Genomic DNA, 25,804 nt, shown 5'->3' on the forward strand with positions numbered 1-25,804 from the left:
GTTCATTCCATGGGTAGCACAATCGCCTCAGAGCAAGAAGGTCGCTGGTTTGAGCCCCGGCTGGGTCAGTTGGCATTTCTGTGTGGAGTTTGCATGTTCTCCCCCTGTTTGCGTGAGTATCCTCCGGGTGCTCAGTTTCCCCCACAGTCCAAAGACATGCGCTATAGGTGAATTGGTAGGCTAAATTTAAATTGTCCATAATGTATGTGTGTGAATGAGTGTGTGTGTGGACGTTTCCAGTGGTGGGTTGCAGCTGGAAGGGCATCCGCTGCGTAAAATATATGCTGGATAAGTTGGTGGTTCATTCCACTGTGGCAGATTAATGAAGGGACTAAGCAGAAAAGAAAATGAATGAATGATAATAATAATAATAATAATAATAATAATAATAATAATAATAATAATAATAATAATAATAATGTGATGTAAACATTATTAATTATGGAGTACTGATGCCATTGTAATTTATAACTTTTTCAGACATTATATCACTTTTTAGACAACTCAGTAGCAATGATTTAACCTAAAAAGAGTTAAAAAAATCTATATTTTCAATATTGTAATCATGGAGTAATCCTAAATCAGATCAAATGAAATTATTCTGGCCAATTGTCTGGCCAATTTTTAAAAGTAAATTATAAAATTTACGATAATATTTTAAAGAATTGTTTAAAAAAATTTATTATAATAAATATTAACAATGAACTCGATCGAACACCAAATAAATAATTGCTTTTGAATGAATAATGAAATTGAGCTTTTATTTTGAATTTAAGCGGCAGGCGGACATGTTGGAGGTTTCCGCAGAGATGTGTTGATGTGGCTGGATTCCAGAGTTTGCTGCTAAAGTTGAACTGTAAACAATATTCATGGATAACACCGGTAAGGAGAAAGAAGCCACGGCTCTCATGGCAGAAGCCGAGAAAAAAGTCAAATCCTCGCAGTCGTTCTTTGGCTCCCTGTTTGGGTAGGTTTTTATCACTTTTATAACTGAGTTCTGACAGGCCAGCCGGGGGTAAACAGACAGCTAGCATGCTAGTGAGTTAGCTGTCAAAAACGAACTTAATAAAAGTTATTTTCAGAGTGGAAAAACTCCAAAGAACGTTTTGTTTCGCCATTTAAGATTATTAGTTAGTGAATTGTGAACCCATACAGTATGTTAAAGCTGTAAAGCTACTTTAATCTCTTTTTCCCCGCTGAGAAGTCGTAATATAACATAACGTTAAATGGCGCAAAGTTTGACTGTTAGAAACGTAATATATTGTCAGCATTATCTTGTATATATCTAAATCTGAATCTACAAATACATATAGAGCGAATTGTCATTTCTTGTCTTGTGACCTGACATAATGTTTCCATAAAACTGATTATGAAATAGGCGGCGAGACTGAAATGTGACTGAATGCTTTGCTAGTTGTCAGCTGACTTTCACTTCAACAAGTTACAACATCACTGGACTTATTTAAACAGCACATTAACCTGAGAAAACACAAACTAATAACAGCAGGGAACATATAATTAGCAATACATTAATGCAAAAAAAAAACACACTAAATTATTACTTATCATACATGATATATATGGATATGAGCAATTACGTGCAAATGTCAACCTTGCCATGAGAAAAATTAGGTTTTTACCAAAATACGAGAACCGTTTCTGGGTTTTTGTGTAAGTAAGTATTTTACAGTATTTTAGAAATACAGAAAAATGCATCTGTTGATGTTTTCAAACTATTCTATTTACCAAAGTCACACAAGTGGCAATTTCACATCTGTCACATTCATAACGGAGAGATGTCACATTCATAACGACACTTTTTTCTCATAAATGTAAAAATATTAAATTAAATAAAACCAATCATTTTTGTTTTATAGAGAGCCAACTTATAGCAGTTTGATTAGCATTGCTTCTTTTGGGTTGTGCAGTTTAATTCTCAAAAGTTCTACAAAGTATGTTGTGTACTGTACATTTACATTTACATTTAGTCATTTAGCAGACGCTTTTATCCAAAGCGACTTACAAATGAGAACAAGGAAGCAATTTACACAACTAAGAGCAACAATGAATAAGTGCTATAGGCAAGTTTCAGGTCTGTAAAGTCTAAGAAGGAAAGTATTAGTAGTATTAGTATTTGTTTTTTTTGGGTACAGTTAGTGTGATATTCAGAGAGGCTATTGCAGATTAGGAAGTGTAAACCCGCAGACTTTTTTTTTTGTCACATCCACAACGCATGTTTATTCTCATTTAAAGTACAAAACATGTTTACAGAGCGATATTTTTCTGATCCCTTAACTCTGTGGTCTGTTGTTCTGGAAAATATAAACGAAAGTTTCAATATAATGTTAACGTATACTTTCTCTTCGATTTTATTACGTGAAATAGATAACAGTTTCTGTAGGTTTAAGACCTTTTTAAATACACATAAGGAATCTTGAATAGAACGTAATACTCCAATATGCTCTCTAAATGTAAATATGATGCATTACTGATGCTTTAAAGTTTTAGTTTAATATTCAGATCTCTAAACTACCCCTATAGTAGAAAACTGCCCTGATTAAATGGCACCTTAGATGGATGTAAGATAAGACTGTGGTGTCTCCAAAATGTGTCTGTAAAATTTCAGTTCGAATACCCATCAGATTATTTATTATATAATGTAGAACAGGGGTGGGCAGTCTTGGTCCTGGAGGGCTGGTGTCCTGTATAGTTGAGCTCCAACACTAGTCAAACATCTATAAGCAGAAAAAAATCTATAAGCAGGTGTGTTTGATTAGAGTTGGATCTTAACTGTGCAGGACCCTGGCCTTCCAGGACCAAATTTGCCAACCCCCGATGTAGAATCTATCCATTTTAGTGTCTGAGGATTATGTACAGTTGCTATCAGAATTAATTAATCCCCTTTGAATCTTTTTTCTTTTTTAAATATTTGCCAAATGATGTTTAACAGAGCAAGGAAATTTTCACAGCATTTCTTATAATATTTTTTCTTCTGGAGAAAGTCTTATTTGTTTTATTTTGGCTAAAATAAAAGCAGTTTTTAATTTTTAAAAACCATTTGAAGGTCAAAATTATTAGCCCCTTTAACCTATATTTTTTCGATCGTCTACAGAACAAACCATCATTATACAATAACTTGCCTAATTACCCTAACCTGCCTAGTTATCCTAATTAACCTAGTTAAACCTTTAAATGTCACTTTAAGCTGTATAGAAATGTCTTGAAAAATATCTAGTCAAATATTATTTACTGTCATCATGACAAAGAGAAAATAAATCAGTTTTTAGAAATGAGTTATTAAAACTATTATGTTTAGAAATGTGTTGAAAAAATCTGCTCTCCGTTAAACAGACAAGATGTATCAGAAAAAAATAAACAGTGGGGCTAAAAATTCTGGGGGTTTAATAATTCTGATTGCAATTGTAGCTTCCTTAAGTGCAAATGTACTGCTTCTCCCCGCCCACCACTCTGACATTGCGTATCAGCTTCTCCTGCGTCAGATAAATACGTCAGATAAACAGCAGTCAGTGATAGAGAGAGACAGGGATAAGGCTGAAATAAGGTCACGAGTGAAAAATACCAAGTAAGTTTATTTGATGTATTTGTGGTGGAGTTTATTCAAGCTTTTGATGAAATGATGAGTCTCACACAAATGTTGTTTGCAGTACACACACAAATATGTGCGTTTACTGACACTATGCGCCTGTGGTGATTATAGCAGTTAAGAATTACATGTTTTACTCCTTTTACTCTTTTCCGATTTTACTATTTATTACAAACGTGCTCTGCTTTAAAAACGTTTTAAACTTATAAAATTAATTATTCATGTGCAGTTAATCACAGAGACTTGTAATATGTTTTAATCACAGTTTCTTTGCAAAAAGATGTTCTGTGGACACTAGGCATGTAACGGTATTGTAAATACCGTCATACCGCAATATTAATTTTTTTCGATATTACCGAAGTCGCATGACTCGGTAAAACTATAGGTCTTCTGAGAAAATTTGCTCAGGCGAATGAAGCGAACGGGAGGTAACGAAAACTACAATTGCCATCAGCCCATGCTTGACCATCATCCCTTGCGGTCTGTTGTTGCTACAGATCCAGTAATGCGGAAATGGAGTGTGCTGCTAGAAGCGGGGATGAAAAGAGCTGGAAAACTCTAAAGCAGGTCGCACACCAGAAGCGCCGCTCGGCGCCGCGACACGGCGCGTACATGACAGATTAAAGTAATATCGCACACCAGACGCGCACATTCGAATGATATTTAACATGAAACTAATCAGATGACGCTCTGTGGCGCGGCTGAAAAATGAACTGCGTCCTGAGCCGTCGCCGGGCGCCGCCGACAGCCGCCGGTGTGTGTATCCTGATAGAAACCTATGATTAGAATTCTAAAATACATGGCGCTGCGTGGCGCTGCGCGGCGCGCCGCCGAGCGTCGCTTCTGGTGTGCGACCTGCTTTACACGCACAGTTCAGTCCTGCATTATCTCCGTGTAAGTTCAGACTTCGCAAGTTTGATCAAGGCTGCAGTCTCTTCTTCTCAGTTTGATATGGAAAAGCAGATTATACCGAGGACACGGGTAAATCTTCAAAGGGAACCATGTACTTTATAACTTCATTCACATCACCCTGGCTTCGTTGTTTCACTTTCTCAACAATAAAATGTAAACATGATTTAAGGAACTGCCTATTTTCATTTTAATATTAGCAACTTAGACAGCAGAAATGTTGAGGCGTCGTGCTGCATAAGATGAGCGTCATCTTCACTGTGTGGATATTTATAACAAAACGGAGCCGATAACAACTGCCTCCTTTCAATTTCAGTGAAAATACGAAACACACCCTCTCTTTTGCTGAATATCAGTTTTAAGAATCGATAATGGCCATTTTAAAAGTATAACATACAATAAGTTTATACATTATAGGAAATAAAGGCAAGCGATCAGTCAATATACAGAATGTACGTGGTTACATTAATCATTAACTTATCTTTGCGCTCAGCCAAAACACGTTACCTGAGAACAAGTAATAAATTCCAATGCCCAAAGTCAGGGAATATGTCGTTAGATAAAGACAACAAGATAAATGAAATATCCCGTTTAATAAATATAGTGAGATTAGATCCAGCGGGAGATGCTTGATGAGAAGTCCGACTAGCAGAGCTCTCATCTGGGTAGATGGGCTGAGTGTGATTAAATGTTGAATGTGATGAGTTTTCAACAATACTAAATTGAAACTTTATTTTTTTACATGGTTTAATAGTTTTTTGTTATTAAAATTGAAGTTCCTGTTTCAAAGCTTACAGATAGATGGCTAATTTGTATGTCATTGACACTTTTGGCACTTTTTTGGAGTATTTTCATAAGTTTTGTTTTTTCCTGTAAATGATTCAATAAATACCGTACCGTGACATTCATACCGAGGTATTACCGTACCGTGAAATTCTGATACCGTTACATCCCTAGTGGACACGTGTATACATGTTATTATATAGAAACATGGTGCATGTCAATCAGTTGCAGTGGTCGGGGAGATACGCACTCCTATGTCGCGTTGTGGTGGGCCTCAAAATCCCTGGGATTTGGATCTTATTTTAAAGCCAGGAATTAAAAAAAAAAAAAAAAAAGAATCGTTGTGTTTATATCACTTCATTATGACAGTGAACACACACTATACCTACACACAGTTCTTTCCAAATAGCTTACAAAAGTTGATTTTCATCATAGGTGCCTTTTAAAAACAATTAGAGTTACAGTCTGCTTCACCACCATCATCACATTTATTTATTGATCAATTGATTGATTGAATATTGAATTGAATAAGATTAAATGTTTAATGACACAACTTTGAATTTTAGACACTGTGATTTGAGGCTTTTTAAGACCATTAAAAGTTTTTTTATTTGGTTTAAAATGATCATTCAGAAATATTTTTTCCAGGGGCTCTTCAAAGATGGAGGACGCATGTGATCTGTATGGAAGGGCTGCAAACATGTTCAAGATGGCCAAGAACTGGAGTGGTAAAGACATACTTTTAGCTTCAAAGCTGCAGTCCGTAAAATTCTGGTTAAAAATGTCCCAAAATTTTTTTACATGCATAACAACCCAGTATTTAAAACTATGTTTTTACCTTAGCCTTGTTTTCAACGGTACACATAATATTTTATAATCAGAGAGGTACTGGTAGGTTTTCACAGGAAATGTACGACTGTCTCTACTTGTCTTGGCATTATTACTTGTCAGAGGCCAATCACATGTGAGTATCTGAAGGTGAAGGATCTTAGCCTTTAATCACAACAGCTGGAATGAATGACAGACTGGAAAAGAGGACATGTTCTATCATATCCCAATTAGCCTTTGGGGTTAAAAGAATTATGTATTTAAGCAAAACTTGAATGTTATGACAATTAGACACTGCACAATTCAAATCAAAATGTACGCTAGAATATAATAGAAGGGATTTTCATTCAGATTGTTTTAAAACCGCAAACGTCTGTTTAGCAGTTCAGGTTTTGCCGTAATAGGGAAACATGAATATGCAAATAGAATAAAAATTGGAAGTACTATAAAGCAATGTAACAATGGTTAGTGGAAGATATTGTAGTGCAAATTGAACAATACCAACTGTGCTGGATACAAATTACTTGTGTATTCTATAGCAGTGTTTCTCAACCAGGTTCCTGGAGGACCACCAACACTGCATGTTTTGGATGTATCCAATGCCTGTCAAACCCATTACAGGTCTTTTAGTCTCTGCTAATGAGCTGATGATCTGAATCAGGTTTGTTTAGTTAAGAAGACATGGAAAATGTGCAGAGCTGGTGGTCCTCTAGTAACGTGGTTGAGAAACACTGTGCTAAAGGACTGTATATAGGGGTTTATACAACAGTTCTGTCTGGTTCTTGAATCTGATTGGCTGATAGCCATGAGATATTTTGCCAGTAACAGCACACAAAGGCCTCTTCACCTTTGTGTATTACTCCGCCCATATACAAGCAGAGAGACACTACAGTTGGACAAATATTCCTGCAGTTAGGCAACATAATGTACTTTTGAGGCTATTTTAGTCAAGAATGTAGTTGTTTAGATTGCAACTATGCAGTTTATTTACAAGGATAGTGCCTATTTTAAAATATAATTTCTGAGAGACAGAAGACGGTTGATGTTGTCTATCCACTAGATGGCGCCAGGACAGCATAATAAGCTTAGAAGATTAAAACTGTTGAGCGCGAATAAGAAGCTGAAAAACGGAAACGTCGCGGTTTTTAAGGTGGACCGGATAGAGTCAATAAGAAACTGCGAATAAGAAGGTGGATTCAGATTCGTCCCTCCTTAACGCAAACACAACAGCAGTCTGGTAGTGACTAAGCTGCTTTTTTCAGGGTTAATTATTGTGATATTGTAACGGTGGCTTCATGTTTGATATGCATCATGTATAAATGTCATATCCCCTTCAAGAGGACCTTTGAGATGTGGGAGATATGGGAGAACAGTTCAGTTCAGGTCGCTCTACTGCTGTATCATTCTTTTATTTCAATAATGTAACATTTTATTTGTGAGGGATGTTTGAGTGTGTCTTTTTCTTTTCCTTTTGCCTACTCATTGTCGTCAACTGGCATGTATGTAGTCGACAGCACTTGGGAGAAACGCATAAAGGCCGATAGGAAGAGCGAAATAGTTTGTCTTCTTTTTTTTTCATCCCTGTCTCCGGGTAAATGCGGGACGCCAGGCACCCGTCACAACATCGACAGCAACAGAGAAATACTGTAGACTGTAATAGACTGTAGGGAGAAAGCTCTGGAGACAGATGGCATTTCATGCCATGTTCAGCCTTATAATCTTAAAATGTAAGCACAAATCAGCTATTTTGTCATCAGTAGAAATTACGCTAAAGAGAATCATTCAAATACTAACTCTTAAATTACGTTGGTGAATTAGTAACGTCTTTTGCTGTTCTGACGTCAGCTGCAGATGTGAATGAATGGTGGAAGAAAGTAGTTCCTCATACAAAAGGGTATTAGACTCTGTGTTTGATTTTCTTTTTTTTAATTGTGCCGTGGAACTGTTGTATAAATGCAATATCACACTCATAGCAGTGCGATGTGGCTGTATATCAGCACTGGTGGGACGCTAAGGCCTGCGGCCTCGTGCCAACGCACGCCTCCCACCAGTGCTGATATACAGCCATATCGCACTGCTATGAGTGTGATATTGCTCTTATATAAATCATAAACACAAATATAACAGTTTAAACATATGAGATGTGTGCAGAGATTAATGCAAATATGCAGTGTGTGTGTGTTGTTGCACTTGTAGATCTGAGTCATATATACTAGAGTCATGCACTGCTGATGTTGTTGAGACTAACAATTTCAGATTATAGCAATTATAAGTTGCACATTTTATTTTGATATGATTTAATTGGCCATTATTAGATTTAGTCATCATATGTATGAAGCACAATTTATTATAATCCTTTATTTGGTGTCCTTTTTACACACTTTACATGTCCTTACTATTTTAATTACAAGTAATTATGCATAATAACATGCAACTAAACCTAGCCAGCATTCTAACCCTAACCCTCAGCTGGTCAGAATAAAATTATTTATTTGGTCAAACTGTCAAGATGTAGAATGCTGTGATTAACAACTTGATATGCCCAGCAGGGCGGCACAGTGGCTCAGTGGTTAGCACTGTCGCCTCACAGCAAGAAGGTCACTGGTTGAATTGGGTAAACTAAATTGGCCGAAGTGTGAGTGTGTGTGTGTGAATGTGAGAGTTTATTGGTGTTTCCCAGTGCTGGGTTGTTGCTGGAAGGGTATCCTCTGTGTAAAACATAAGCTGGAATAATTGGCAGTTCATTCCGCTGTGGTGACCTCTGATAAATCAAAGACTAAGCTGAAGGAAAATTTATAAATATACACAGCAGAACATCACATTCGTCCTCGCCAATGCTCAACCCAAATAACGAATATAGTTCTGCAAATATCTGCAATTGCACATATCAAACAGAGATGGCGATAAAGACACACAAACCTAAAGTTTGCAGTAATAAACATTGTATTGATTTGACTTCATTTAAAAGTATAACTGGATCAAAACATATTTAAGTTGTGAAAATATTAACGTCCACACTAATGTTTGTGTTCTCTTGTGTGAATGTGTTTGTCAGCTGCAGGAAACGCTTTTTCTCAGGCGGCTCTTCTACACCTGCAGATGCAGAGTAAACATGACGCAGCCACAAACTTCATTGATGCCGGCAATGCCTTCAAAAAGTCAGACCCCCAAGGTATATTTTCCTGACTTCACATTCATTGTTTTACACTTCTAAACATCCAGCTGCCAGCAACTAGTATTGGCTATCAGTCAATAAGCATCCATGCACAGTCATTTCAATATATATATATATATATATATATATATATATATATATATATATATATATATATATATATATATATATATATAAAATATAAATATGCACTTTATCGAAAGCTGAAAGCTGACTGTCATTCTTTCCACAGAGGCCATAAACTGCTTGAACAGGGCCATTGAGATTTATACAGACATGGTAAGACTATTTCTGAAATCTGAGTTTGTAGACAGTGTTTAAATATTAGTAGAGCTGCTTGTGTGCTTCACAATAATTTAGACTCTTTTCATTTGTAAAAAACGATTTTCGAAATTGTTCAATATATACATGGCTGCAAGTTAGTTGACACGCCACTAGAGGGCATAGTAACATCATTCATGTGTTTTAGTATGCACTATACCAGGGGTGCTCAAACTTTTTCTTATGAAGGGCCAAAAACCAAACTTGACTGAGGGCTGTGGGCCGAATGTAAATATAGCAAACTGTATTGCATTATAGTTGTCATGAATAATAAAAAAAAAAAAAAAAAACATTGTTTTATATGAACTAATGCAGTATGATTAAAAAAATAATATATACGCTTTATAATCAACTTATAACAGTCAATCACGTTTATTACACAATGGAGTTCAGTGCCCAATACACAAGTCAAGCGTTTTTGGGCATTGTCCTCTATTTGTGGAGAGACAATATTTACATTTTTGAAAAGCTGATTCATTTACGACATTTAATTGAAATGTTTAATTTCAGTTTTCTTTTTTATAGCTCAACAATAAAACAAACAAACAAAAAAGGTTACATTCAATTCAAAATGAAACTCTCTGTTAAAGACATTCTGTACATTTAGGATCAAGAAAAGAACTTTTGTAGTTATAGCTTAAAAATCTAAAAATTTAAGCAACAGTTTTTAAAAAGGACGTAATTTTATAGGTCATTTAACATTTCAGTCCTGTATAGACTTTATATATAACTCTTTAAATCAAAACTAAAATTGTAAAATTCTTTATTACTTTATTCTAGATGTTTAAGAAGCTAAAGATGAAATGCTGTTTTGGAAAATTTTGCCACGATTTGCAGTTAATAACTAGAAGCTGCTTATTAACGTTAAAAAAAGACATTGCCTTTGTGCTTTTGTTAGTGTTATCAATATAATCTGTTACTTTTAAAAGCCATTCATTGAAAGAATTTACAGATGAACTAGATAGAAATTTGAGATAAGGCAAGTCAAGTCGTTTCCTTTAGGTGAAATATCAGTGGTTTTTATCTTGCCTGTTTGTTGCTGGCCTTGGTGAAATGAAAACAGCCCACTAGAGGATCCTCTAAAACACTGTGCTTTCTTTGTTTTGTGTTTCACAACTTTCAGGGCCGATTTACAATCGCAGCAAAACACCACGTCACCATTGCTGAAGTTTATGAGACTGAACTGGTCGACATTGACAAGGTCAGCCTTTGCAGCATTGATTATTTTCTATTTAGAAACCAAGAGATATTTAATCAGACGACTCTATTTTTAATGCATTAACTGTCACTCTGCATTTTGAGTTCATCCACATTATATTTAACTAGTCAAAATAAGCAAATTCAGTTCAGTTTTGATTAAAAAAATGTGCTAATACGTGTCTGACCTGTGGAACAGTGAGTTAAGGGGTGTATCGAGATTAAAATAATCAAGTTTTTTCTCTATATTCAGTATCTTTATGATCTTTTCCTAGGCAATTGCTCACTACGAACAGGCGGCGGACTATTATAAAGGCGAGGAGTCCACAAGGTATGGCATCTTTGAAGTTATTTTAACTCCTATTGCACAAGACTTATCAGCCCTAAGTGATTACTCAGAGGAAACCAGTAGAAAATTGGTTACCTATAAACAGAATTAGCGAATGGTGTGAATTACGTTATCAGGATTCAACGCTTTGGCCCCTCTCACATTTAATGTACCATTATTTAGATACAAGGCCTTTTACGCAATTCATGTCATGAGTCGCTATTATTGGCTATCACGTGATCTCTGGGGGTTTTTCTGTTAATGTAACTGAGTCATGCTCTAGGAATGTCACATTGTTGCTAATATGTTTGCTGTGTCTCTGATGCTAAAGTTCAGCCAACAAGTGTCTTCTCAAAGTTGCCACCTATGCAGCTCAACTGGAACAGTACCCTAAAGCCATCGAGATCTATGAACAGGTAAAAAAACCAAACACAGACTGCTTTCAGAACAGTTGGTCCTTTATGAAAGCATATATATGAGTTATCTCAGTGTTTAAAAGAAATGCTTCTACATGCAAATTTAGTGTCAGTGTGCAGCTAACATTGATTTCTGATATGGAAATGAGGATATTCGATACCAACATATACAGTGGAGCTACAACTTATACAAAGGAGCGGTTGATATGAGATTTAACCAGATTTTGGTAAAAACCCAAATAAAAATAAAACAAAACAAAATAGATCTGAAAAGTGAATCATGTGTAATAACAATGTAATGACACAAGGAGAAACTGCTTAAACGTGTTTAATACTTTATATAGAAGGCTTTTTGGTGTTGGCAGCTTAAAAACGCCTCTCATATGGACAATGAAGTCACATGCATTGCTCAGGTTTGAGTTTTTCACAGACTTCAAGAAAGCTTTATGGTTCTGTGGGTCTCGTCTGTCAAATCTGATCGTTACTTTGTAGGGATGTAACGGTATCAGAATTTCACGGTATGGTAATACCTCGGTATGAATGTCACGTTACGGTATTTATTGAATAATTTACAGGAAAAACAAAACTTATGAAAATACGCCAAACAAGTGCCAAAGTGTCAATGACATACAAATTAGCCATCTATCTGTAAGCTTTGAAACAGAAACTTCAATTTTAACAACAAAAAATTATTAAATCATGTAAAAAAATAAAGTTTCAATTTAGTATTGTTGAAAACTCATCACATTCAACATTTAATCACTCACTCACTCACTTAGAGATGGGTTTTAAGGAAAATTATCATATAACTATAATCTGGTAAAAGCTGGTATCTCTGGGTATTTACAATGTCCCCTGCAACAGAAAAAACCCTCTCATTTGGGACTGAGGTTTCTGGGACAGAGATATGACTTGGCCCAGGTTGACAGCAGTGGGTAACGTTGTGCATTGACTTTCCCCCACTTGAGAGGACAAACCATGAGTGAGATAGAGCTCTCTTTGCGGCACAAGTCAATGTCTGCATCAATCTGAACAGTGTGCTGTGTTTCTGCAGTCCCCAGGACTGTTATTAGTCGTATTCCCCAACTTGCATGCACGTGCACACATAGGGCTCAACCTGTGCAGTGCACATGCCCTTTTTAGTCTTGGCTAGAAAGTGCCCTTCCAAAGTGATCAAAAGTGCCCCCGCGACGCGACACACCCTCCGTCCCGCTTTACAGTACGCACGCGACAACACAGCTGATCAGAACGCGCGGCGACAACACCCGCTTTAGGTTCGATCATTTCCAGCTCTTTTTCATCCCCGCTACTGGCAGCACACTCCATTTCCGCATTACTGGAACTGTAGCGACAACAGACCGCAAAGGATGATGGGCACGCCTTTGCTGATGGGAATTGTAGTTTCCACTAGCTCCCGTTCGCTTCATTCGCCTGAGCAAATTTTCTCAGAAGACCTATAGTTTTATCGAGTCATGCGACTACAGTAATATCGAAAAAAATTGCTATTGCGGTATGATGGTATTTACAATACCGTTACATCCCTATTACTTTGTATTTTCTATTGGCTTTGAGTCAGGTGATTGACTGGGCCATTCTACAGCTTGATTTTCTTTCTCTGAAAGCATTTGAGAGTTTCCTGGGCTGTGTTTTGGATCATTGTCTTAATGAAATGTAAGACCCTGGTTTCATCTTCATCATCCTCATAATGTAGATGGTGGACTGAAGCAGCTAATATTCATTGACACTGAGGACGGGCAGAGGGTTGCTGAAGAACTACTGAGAGATTTCAGCTGCTGTCTGGGCTTTCTCTGTCTTTCTACACCTTCTTTTCTTCTTGTGCTTAATATATTTTTCCTGTGTCATTTCATTGTAGTACAACTTAATCTGTAAACTAATTAATATTGTTTTCTTTGCGTAAATGGATTTCTTTGGTTGTTACCAACATCTGGTGAACATTTCAAGTGCCTGTAGAAAGATTTTATTTTAGTCCTGTTATCACTTCAAATATTGTGTGTTTTCATTATCTAAAAATAGATTACATGAAATGTTTGGTTTTACTCCTAACTCTTTGTTTTTGAATATGAGTATAAACACCAAAATGTCAATGTTGTTGCTGTAAATTATCTGTAAATTTTTTTTTTTATGTTTTAAGACTTCTAAAGATGTATTTCTGGAACCAGAAAACAATAAAACACACACACACACACATACATATATATATATATAAAGTCCACTTGAATAAACTTCAGTAAAGTTGTAGTTATTTTGTTCTTAACCATTTAATCATTGTTGAAGTTTTATACAATTATTTTATATTATGATAAAAAGATTTTATTATAAAAATCTAAACTATTTATTTTATTAGAATAGTGTATTTTATTTGCAATATTATGAATTATTTTAAATTATGATATAAATTTTGACATTTTTATTTATTTATTTATTTTATTAATAGTTTTGGGTGTCAATATTGTAGTTGAAAAATATTTAAAACATTTTTTTTGGTTTGGCAAGTTACTTAATGTTATAAGACTTTTAAAGATGTATTTCTGAAAATAGAAAGGTCATTTAAATAAACTTTGGTAAAGTTGTAGTTGTTTTGTTCTTAACCATTTAGGTTATTTTTAAACTGTTATAAAATTATTGTATATTATGATAAAAAGTTTATGAAATTTTTTTATTCATTAATTTATTAGAAGTTTTTGGTGCATTATTACAGTCCAGTTTATTATTTGGTGCATTTGTATTATACTCGGGGCTTCTACGCTTCTTGAAAGTGCTTGAATTTCAGACATGAATTTAAGCCCTGGAAAGTACTTAAAAACAAACGGAGACACTTAAAAGTGATAAAATAACAACATAAACTATTAATTTAAGCAATCAAAACTGAATAAATAAACAAAGAATTTATTAATTTAAAATCTTAAATTGAAATCTTGTACTAGAACTATGACAAATAATGCACATTTGAACAATATTTCACAAACTTCATGAAAGAGTGAGGACCTTGTATGCTGTTAAATATTGTTTAATATGTCACATATTATGACATGTAATAGCCAATGAAGCGTGTAAATACCCAAATATTATTACTATTACGGGGGAGGGGAAAAGGCATTTTTGAGGAAAAATGTTGACAAGCTGCTTCTTTGTTTGGGTTTCTAGGTTGCAACACATGCTATGGACAGCACTTTACTGAAATACAGCGCAAAGGACTATTTCTTTAAAGCTGCTCTCTGTCACTTCTGTGTTGACATGCTGAACGCTAAGGTATGAATCACACTGTTTAGGGCAAGCTGACATACAGCGGTTGTGTTGTTTTCAATCCCTCATTATTTTTGTCTTTGATGTCACCCCTTGCAGCTTGCCCTTCAGAAATACGAAGAAATGTTTCCAGCCTTCTCAGATTCTCGTGAATGCAAACTCATGAAGGTAAAACTAAATCTCAAGTTCAAGTGCTTGTAAATGACAAACCTTTAATTTGCCCTAAGTGTGTATTTAGGATTTTTTAGTAGTTTCTTATTCACCATTCCACAATGTAAGGCCTTAAAGGGATAAATTGAAAGTTACTCACTATTTACTCAGCCTAAACACCTTAAAAAGAAAATTATATAAAACCTTGACTTTTTCAAACTGCGAACCCATGCCTACCATAAAACAGCAGTAATATATATATATATATAATTTTTTTTTTAAATGGTTCCATTTTAAACATTTATCATAAATTATACATTGTATAATCATCATTATACTATGACTTGGCTAATTACCCGACTTCAACTGTATATAGAAAAACCCATACGCTTACTCGTATGCATCCCGGGATTAATAAATCCACTGTTTTATCAGAAAGAGTGAGATCAGTGGGTTATCTGCATATCCATGATGCAAATAGAAGTTTTTGTGTCTGTAAAGGGATCTTTATCATCCTGATGAGATTAAAAAAATAGTCAAAACATGAGTGATTAGATGACAGTACTGCTTCATTTTTACAAGTGGTCTGATCTTCACTTTCTTTGATTGTCTTTGTATTTTGGGGGGTGTTGGGGAACCAACTGGTCTGTCAGTTGAAGAAGACCCCAAAGTCAAATATTTGATCAAAGAAAGTTTACTGGAGATAGTTTGCAGTTTTATCTGCAGGAGCCAGCTTCAACACTCAGATCAACAACAATTCTACCCATCACTAACTGCGTCATACATATAGGAGTTTTAACCTGATTGGTTGAAGCACAGATAAACTTATAAAATGTCCAAATGTGTGCGTACAGTTCAGAACAATATCTTCAATGATTACATTGGCGTCAAGCCTACAAAGATCAGACACAACAGGAGGATGTTTCTCACAACTCGCGCACGCACACACACACACACACATGCATACACAAATAATACTTCTCTACTTCAAGGATGTCTTGCTCTCTAGCAGGCATCTTATCAGAATGGTACAATAAACATCTTTCCACTGATGGCTAACTAAGCATGAAGAATCTTAAAATAATTTATTCTCTAACACAGTAAAATTGACATCTAGCGACAGCTGTTCAAGTAGCATCAAACATCCAGGCCTCTTTGATGTGCCTGAAGGTCCTGAGGAAACAAATCGTTTGGCATACAGAAAAAGCAATGGCACGGATATCATACCAGTGTTACTTTTGAAGAGGGAGAACACTAATGTCATTATATAATCTAGGCCCTTAAACATTCAAATTTTATTAATAAGTGGGGTTTATTTATAAACTAACTTCGAGAGGATCACATGCTTATTATTGAACACAGCTGGTCATGCATTAGCCAATCCATGATTCACCAATCAGACATTTCTTTAGTCTCTATAAAAACCCTAAGTAACATAACACAGCCATCTTCATTTTACAGAATCCCCCCTTCCACCCCTACTCCTCCTTTCTTAGATCGGCAGCACAGTGGCCCAATAGTTGGCACTGTCGCCTCACAGCAAGAACGTCAATGGTCCTTACTTAGCCAGTCAACATTTCTGTGTGGAGTTTACATGTTCTCTCTGTGCTCCTAGATAGACATGTCATAGACATGCTCCTAGTAAGTAGTTTTTTCTTGAGAGCAATTTCATCTGTTGATTAGTTATCACAGTTTTCAAGATCTACCTGAGCTCAAACTCCCCTCTCGCCTTGCAATGGGAGGGAGCCCTGGGCTCGAGGATCTTATGAGCTTAAGGCTCTCTCTTGGGACAGCATGCCAAACATGCTTAATAATCAATCATCAGCTAAGTGTGAACTCTTGAATCATAAACAGATACAAAAGGACAGGTGTTACTCGGGGTTCTGCCGGTTTCACCAAGTTAAATTTAAGACTTTTTAAGACATTTTTAAGACCATTAAGAATGAAATTTAAGACTCAAGGGCTAAAAGTTAAGGATTTTTTTAATGGCCCAGATGGAAAAGATTTTTATTTGCCTCATCAAAAAAAAAAAAAAAAAAAAGAAATTTATAATTAAATACATTTAACAATACAATTATATATTAATAATAAAAAATATATGAAGAGTTCGGATGCAAAATCTTCTAAGTGAGTTTTTTTTCTAAAATTATTTTTTTTTTTCAGGCTTATATTGTATTAGTTGAGTAATTTCCCTTTTATGTCAATTAATATGTTATTTAGATTGCCTTTAATGCAAAATTAGTAAACATAAATATGGGAGTATCCGAAAAATGTTTCTTCTCTTGACTTGTTTGCCGTTCTGTCCTTTCACTTTAGTTAAAGCTCCAGACAAAGTGTCAGACAATTACATTCCTAAGAGAATGCATGCATCACCCTGTGTAAATTTGTAAACCTCAGCATAAAAAAGTATAGGATGCAGTAAAAAAAAAAAAAAAAACTAAAAGATCTTGTTTAGGGAATCAAATTTCCCAATATTCTGGATCGCAGCTTCGAGTTCATTTGTTAAACCCTCTGACCATGCTACTACATTTATTTATTTAGCAGATGCCTTTATCCAAAGGGACTAAAAAATAAAAAAAATTTCTTGCTAAAAACAACTTTGAGCCAAGAAAAAACAAACACTTTTATTTAATTTTATAGATTGTGATTGGTTGTCCAAAAAGATGGAGAATAAAGAGCAAGGGTCTTAAACAGTGTTTGTTTTAAGGCTGGGACACGGCAAGTTGACAGTCGGCCATTGAGTGCTGTCGGGCTGTCAGCATGTAGAATCGGCGTTGGTGGAAGAGATGGGTCAGATTGATTATTCAGCAATGAATCAGACCACGAGATTAAAACTGATAATTAGCAATCAGCTCCTGCATTCTTAAATCGTATTAAGTTTCCTTATGAATTCAATAGGCTTTATTATTTTAGCAGCTGAATATTATCCAGTCTGTTTAAGAAACCTGTTATTATAATCATTCACAGTTCCTGTGTTTTGGATACGAATTAATAAAAATTGCACATTAAGTTTTTGTGCTTTAGAGTCTGGTTTGGACTTAAACTACACTCAAAAATTTGAAAAGTTTGAAATGTAAAATATTTGTCAGACACTATCAAACTACATCTATGTACAATACAAACATTTGTTGTCATTTAAAATAGTTTAACAGTACTTACAGTTATTCATTCACATTTCTTCCACCTAGTCTCTTATTTATCAAGGGTCACCACACTGGAATGAATCACCAACTATTCCATCATATGTTTTATGCAGCGGATGCTCTTCCAGCCGCTACCCAGTACTGGGAAACACCCATACACTTTCTCATTTACACACACACGCTTAAACACTAAGGCCAGTTTTGTTTACCCAATTCACCTATAGCGCATGTCTTTTGACTGTGGGGGACACCGGAGCACCTAAAAGAAACCCACACCAACACGGGGAGAACATGCAAACTCCACACAGAAATGCCAACTGAACCAACCAGGACTTGAACCAGCGACCTTCTTGCTGTGAGGCAACAGTGCTAACCACTGAGCCACCGTGCCAGTCACAGTACTTCAAACAATTAATTAGATTTAAGACACTGCCACAGTGTGCCTGGAAAATCCCAGTGTGTTATTGCTTTAAACAAAGTCAGTGCGTCACAATCCCTACCCAAAATAATTCTGTGACCACGCTGCATCAACTCAGATCAGTCACTTTAGAATTTCCACAGAATTATAACTTTTTAAACTTACAACTTTGTTTACAACGTTGTTTTACTTTAGAAACAACCCATATAATACAACTCTGCCACCATACTTCATGTGATTGATTTAAGTACTTTAGCATCTTTTCAGACTTATAAAAATACAAACACGCACCAACATTTAATTACTTTAGAGACTTGAAAGTTTAAGCACAATGCTTCAGTTACTTTAGAAATAACAATCCAGTTCAAATATAGTTAATGTATTGGTTGTGTTTATAGTACAGTAGAGTATAGTATAGACGAGTATAGTAATAGTTATAATATACTATAATAATGTTAATAGTTAAGTCCTGGTTTTTATGTAAGTAGAAGGCTGTTTTATGAGGTGAACTCACTTAAAGAGATTGCCATATTTTTTTTTCTTATATTAATGTAAAAGTCTAATGTAATACAACTTTGTTTTTTTCTTTGTCAGTTTGAATGGTATTTGTTGTATTTATTATAATTGTATTATTACAATCTTTTCCACCCAAAGTTAGCCAATGAAGCTAACATAGCATTAGATATGAGACAATTTCAGTATAACTGTGTCACCACCAGAAAATTATAGGGGAAAGTTACTTTTGAAAGTAATGCATTACATACCCGCACTACAGCTCACGGTCAGCAGCTCACGTCACGTGTGATTTCCCAGCCGCGAATACAGCATTATATGAAGACTAAAATGACATTTTTAGGTGAATTATACCTTATAAATACAGTATGTGACCCTTTAACATCATTCAGAGGTGTCCGTGTCACTGAGCAATGTATGTGAAAGAATTGAAAGACTCGTGCAGCCGCCTTTGCTTCTCCCCTGGACTTGAAACTATGATTGGCAGAATTGTAGAAATGCTGGATTAAGATCGTCTAGGGCACAGGTGTCAAACTCAGTTCCAAAAGGGCCGCAGCTCTGCACAGTTTAGTTCCAACCCTAATTAAACACACCTGATCAAACTAATTGAGTCCTTCAGGCTTGTTTGAAACCAACAGGTAGGTGTGTAGGAGCAGGGTTGGAACTAAACTGTGCAGGGCTTCGGCCCTACAGGAATTGAGTTTGACTCCCCAGGTCTAGGGGGTCGAATCAAGATCGGGATATTTTTAAGATTAATTGTGCAGCTCTAGCACCTATATCAGTGTTTCTCAACCATGTTCCTGGGTGACCAGCAACACTGCATGTCTTGGATGTCTACTTTGTCTGTCACACCCAATACAAGTCTTTCAATCTCTGTTAATGAGCTACTGATCTGAGTCAGGTTTGGTTAATTAAGGAGACAGGAAAAATGTGCAGTGCTGGTGGTCCTCTAGGAACGTGGTTGAGAAACACTGCCCTAAATGCTATAAAATTGCAGATAAATTATGTTTATATATAAGAACTTAATAATGCAATAATGTGCACCTTTTGTAAAGCTGCTTTGCAACAATAATTATAAAAGTGCTACACAAATACATTTGAATTGATCTGATTGGAATAAATCTGAAATTAAAATGCTTATCTACATATACTAATAATTACAATTTCATCCATTGACTCCCTTGAAGTCCCTTTTATTGCTATATTTTACTATGACGCATGTAGAATGTTTAGCTTGCATTTAATATCTAACAATCAACCTTAAAAGTTATTGCACTCCTACTCTCTTGACCTGCTTGTTGTGCATGAACGCACCATCATACTCAATTACTAACCCTTGCGTGACTTTGCAAATTTATTGTTGAAGGAGCAGTACAGTATGTGAAATGAATGTTGTGTGCCCGCGGAAAGCAAGACTTAAATATTTTAAACAGCTCCGGTATCTCCTAAGCACTCGACAGACTGCTTGAACTAAAAACTGCTTTTGAGTTTATTTGAAGCTTTTAAATATCACACCTGGCACAAAACGGTGCAGACAAAAAAATCAGTAAACAAATTTTCTGTCGCAGCCTTTATAATTGTCATTTTGGCGTCAGTAATATTTACATGTCATTTTCCTTTAACATCAAAACATTTTTTATATCCTTGAATATGCTTGTCTAAGTTGGTGTTTAACATAATGCCATGATATTTCAAATATTCTGGTGAAAGAGAGATTTAAATATAATTTGTATAAAAAGAAATGTTGCAGTATTGGGAATTTGATGTGTGTTTTGTATGGAGCCAGGTCAGTCTGAAAAATAATACATTTATAAAATAAAATTCATACATGCACAGCACAATTCACATTTACAAAATGCAATTTGTAAATTCAAAACACAATTCATATATACGACTCACAATTCGTGAACAATTCGGATTTGTGCACTTGTAAGTCGTGTTTTGAATTTACGATTTGGATATTTACAAACCGTGTTTTGAATTTACTAATTGAATTTGTGTATTTACAAATCGTGTTTTGAATTTCCGATTTGGATTTGTGTATTTCTAAATCCTGTTTTGAATTTACTATTTAGATATTTACAAATTGTGTTTTGAATTTACGATTTGGATATTTACGAATCGTGTTTCGAATTTTAGAATTAGATTTGTGTATTTATGAATCATGGTTTGAATTTATTAATTGGATTTGTGTGTTAATGAATCGTGATTTAAACGTACAAATTAGATTTGTGTATATACAAATCATGTTTTGAATTTACAGTATGTACAGTGTGTGTCTTGAACTTACGAATTGAGTTTTTGTATTTACGAATCGTGTTTTAAATTTACGATTTGGATTTATGTATTTACAAATGCAACAGTGTTTAATTTACAAATTTGATAATTATGAATTGTGTTTGAACTTACGAATTGTAGTTGTGCGTTCATGAATCGTGTTTTAAATCTGTAATTTGGATATTTATGAATCGTGTTTGTATTTGTGTATTTATGAATTGTGTTTTAATTATACGATTTGGATTTTGTAAATGTGAATTGTGCGCTGCATGTATGAATTTTATTTTGTAAATGTGTTATTTTTGAGACTGATCTGGCTCCATAGTTTTATAACCGTAACCTAATAGTCTGTAGTCCTGATAAAAAAGATAATGGATGAATTATGTGCCTAATTTTTTGGTTCTTGTTTGTTTTAACAGAAACTTTTAGATGCCTTTGAGGAGCAGAATGTGGACGCGTACACTGATGCTGTAAGACATTTTTGACATTTCTTTTTTTTTTGTCTTAACCATTGTGCTAGTGTACATTTCAGAAGAAATATTCTTAGATTTGTCAACATTTTTTCCATAACTGAGATGGTGTGACAGAGACAACATGTCAACTTTAATCTTATATAGTGGAACTCGTTGGAAAAGCCCTGGAGTATTACTGGGGGTTATTACAAGACTTTTTATGACTTAAAAAAAGATTATATTGTAGTCATATATAGCCCTTCTCCCAAAATAATTGCTAAACACTACACAACAGACAGTAACTTTAATTAAAAAATACTTAGAAGAAAAAACAATAAAACTAGAAGCAGTTTGAACAAACTATCTATGGTTGCCAGATATCAAGAGTTTAAACCTACCTCATTTCCACTTGTTCTCTTAGAAATCATTAATGTGTTCTTGCTTTATCTGTACCACTTTACTATATGGGACTCTCAGTTAATGTGTTTACTTACATGAATGAGCAAACAGTGAACAATCCTTGTACATAGTTCAACATTTACTAATGCACTATTATAATCCCACGCTGAGCTTGTTGACATCAGTTAATGCACCGTGTGTTAACATGAACAAATAAATACTTTAATAAATCTGTTGTTCATTGTTTGTTCATGTGAATAAATACAATAACATTAACTACGGGTTCCGTATTGTAAAGTGTTCTTGCATTATCCTGGCTTCAGTGATGATCTGGAAACCGGTTTAACAATCTCCGCTGCCATTTTGATAATGTGATAAAGTATCAGACAGCAATTCTGTGTTCCTTCACACAACCCTTAAAGGTCCCATGAAATTAAAATCAAGTTTTTTAGATGTAAGTATTAGTATTGTTAGTGTTTTGGATATCTATTAGCTAGTGCACACCAAAACAGTGACAAAATTTGCGTTTAGAAGATATAAAACTGATATAAAGATGTAAATCTTGTAGTGTCACTCTTACCTAAATGGATCAACAGTTTTGCTCACGCCACCTCATACTTTAGTTTCTCATCAAATCATGACCAATCAAATGCTCTGTAGTATCTGACATGCCCCGCCTCCTTCAAGACGCTTATAATATGATGCGATTAAGCTCAACCACTCTCACTGGCAGAGCTGTGAGAAAAACAAAATGCTATTGGCTGTTTTTTTTTAGCTACACAATGTCCCACCCTCTCTTCGTGTTTTGGTTAAGATTATGTCAAACACTGAATAAAAATGCACGTTTCAAAGCACTTCACAGGACCTTTAATGAAACCTAATAAATAAAACTCCAGTGTACTGATTGCAGTAATGGGTGCTGAATAAATTTTTATACGCAAACATGTTACATATGTTACTATTAAATTTATTCACAATCATTTTAATTAGTATTAAGAACAGAGTGTGTTTATTTGTATTATATTAATAATATAAATCATGAAAATAGATTGAAAAGGTTAGTATACGTTGGTGAACACTTTACAATAAGGTTGTATTAGTTAAAGGTGCTGTGTTTTTGACTCTTCTAGAGCATAAAAATACCATGATATGTTTGCAGATATTTAAGAAACATGCCAAGTGAACACTTGATTTTCTGAAAAACAATGCTGAAGTCAGATGTTCTGCTTTCAAAATGTGCGTTACGTGCCAGAATGCTGTCTTTGTTTTGGTTGTTTTAACCCTTCCAATGCCAGTTTATATTTCAGCAGCCTCTGGGTTGCCTTGATGGAAAACAGCGTATTTCATTTATTCAGTCAGAAAGGCTCTCAAAGTATGCATACGCGATCAAAATGCGACCTCCAGTGGACAGTAGCAGACTCTGAAATAAGACGCAGATTCAGAGTTCAACTTGAAGTTAATAATTGGTGAATGAAGTAAATATTACAAGCGTAAAAATTAGGTGAGAAGGATAGATTGTAACCTTGTGTCCTAACAACACGCTACGTGACTAGATTTGCAGTGATAAGCAATTTGAATGTTTGCATCAGACGCGAAATAACTTTAAATAAAGCCATTCAGAAGCACAGAATAGTGCACTCACTGCACTCCAACGAAATGGTAAGGTTTATAATCTAATTAATACATATTAAACCTCTTTAGCATTATGAAATGTAGATGCTGAATCACTGATATGCGTTGGCCTGCACTGAGTCACAGTTCTAAAGTTCAGTTTCAAATGGTTTAGTTTATTTTCAGGATCTGAGGTGAAATATCTGCTGCTGCTTTCAGTAGTATGGCAATAAGTGTCATGTAAAATGGCATTCAAACTTACATTATTAGCATTTAACACTGAATGAAGCACATGAGGTGTACCTGAGGTGATCGTTGTCAGTTTTCTGTTGTTCAGCTGCAAGAAATAGAAGCTGTCTCTAAAATATAAATTTCAGGTTTTGGTTAAAACAAAAACTTCATTTAATATGGAAATATTCCTTCTATCGTGTGCCGATGCTTTTATTTAGATCACTGTGTAAACCAGCCTTTAGGCTCCATATTTCAGCACACTCATATTGATGTCTTCAATCTGGCAACCTGCCCATGTGTGTGTTATAAACCAGGCCTGCGATCCCTAGTTCAACCACTGGATGTCAAACTTACATACTGCACCTTTACTGTTAGTTAATGCATTTACTAGCATGAACAATACATTTAATACAGTATTTTTTAGGTTAGTCAATGAAAATACAGTTGTTCATTGTTAGTTCATGCTAAGTGCATTAACTAATGTGATCAAGCAGGAGTTTGCATGTTAATAATGTATTACTAAGTCGTAAACCATAAATAATGAATGCTGTACAAGTGTTTTTCATAATTAGTTCATATTAGTAAATACATAAGCTAATGAAACCTTATGGTAAAGTGTGACCAATTTGACTATTACATAAACGCCGAGAGTAAAATTTTTGCAACTAAAAACTGCATTGTTTGAACAATGAATGAAAATATGCTATTTTAAAAATGTGACTATCCAAATATCTTTATTTGTAGCTTTACTAAATTAAAGAGCGTGTATAATTTGCAGCATTATAATTGTGATAACCCGTTTAACCTTTATGAGTTTTCATTGACTAAAATTCCCAGACTTTTACTCAGCTGAAACATGACTGAACATAAAATCAAATATTGGGAGAGGTTAAATTAATACCAGTTGACCATTGAGTGTGTCATGTGAAAGTCTTATGAGAGCAGTTTCAGCAGAAAATAGTTTTTTTTAACACACCACACCTTTTCAAAGTACCCATCACATCTATTAAATAGAATAATGCTGTCAATCATCTTCGGTTTCACTATAATTTCCCTCAGGTGAAGGAGTACGACACCATCTCACGGTTGGATCAGTGGCTCACAACCATGCTGCTTCGTATCAAGAAGAACATACAAGACGAAGAAAACGGCCTTCGCTAAAACCTCCCTTCTCGCTTCTGCTTTTTTTTTGTTTTTGGCCGACTATCACCATCTCTCTCATTTACCAGCCACTCGACTCTCAGTGCCTTAATTTCCACACTTTACCTCAAACAAATCTCTCTCTTACATGGCATGCTGCTCAAACAAGGACACAGCCGCACCACCAGACCCTTAAAGAACACTAAAAAAAGAAAGGCTGGGTGTTTAAATGGGATTTGATTTGAGGGAGTTTGTGCATGAGAAGTAAAACCAACTACGTTAATATTTTGGTGTGCTGTGCACGCCTACCTTCAGAAGTGCCTTGTGTTCTGGCTGACGCAGAGCACCTGGACTCCTGAGCACATAAAAACCCTTTGTTCAATCTATTAACCTCTTTAGTGGAAATATATTTTAAATACCAAATCTTGTACCCTTCACATTTTTGCTTGCTGATTTGTGCATGGACTAATCTCGAAACATTATTTGAAATGCTGTTCGTTTTTTTTTTTTTTGTATTTTGACATACGAGAGTAAAAGAAAGACTGATCCAGACTGTATTGAGATTTCATTGCCTTCTAAAAAAATGACTTTTTGATGTGGTGAAATTGCTTAAATTGCTTGTGAAATTAGATGATGATTATGTAT

The 25,804-nt window shown here is 35.1% G+C and overlaps 1 protein-coding gene across 1 annotated transcript; it reads left to right on the plus strand.

Moving 5' to 3' along the window:
* Positions 1-804: 804 nt before the first annotated feature.
* Positions 805-25,804, plus strand: napab (N-ethylmaleimide-sensitive factor attachment protein, alpha b). The gene is given in 11 exon segments (NM_199766.1): positions 805-967; positions 5,945-6,024; positions 9,180-9,296; positions 9,532-9,578; positions 10,744-10,821; positions 11,093-11,148; positions 11,477-11,561; positions 14,727-14,831; positions 14,925-14,993; positions 21,746-21,796; positions 25,079-25,804. Coding segments are annotated over 11 exon segments (888 nt in total). The 5' UTR covers positions 805-869; the 3' UTR covers positions 25,181-25,804.

This window comes from Danio rerio, chromosome 18, assembly GCF_049306965.1.
Source record: "Danio rerio strain Tuebingen ecotype United States chromosome 18, GRCz12tu, whole genome shotgun sequence".
In the NCBI taxonomy this organism is placed as follows: Eukaryota; Metazoa; Chordata; class Actinopteri; order Cypriniformes; family Danionidae; genus Danio; species Danio rerio.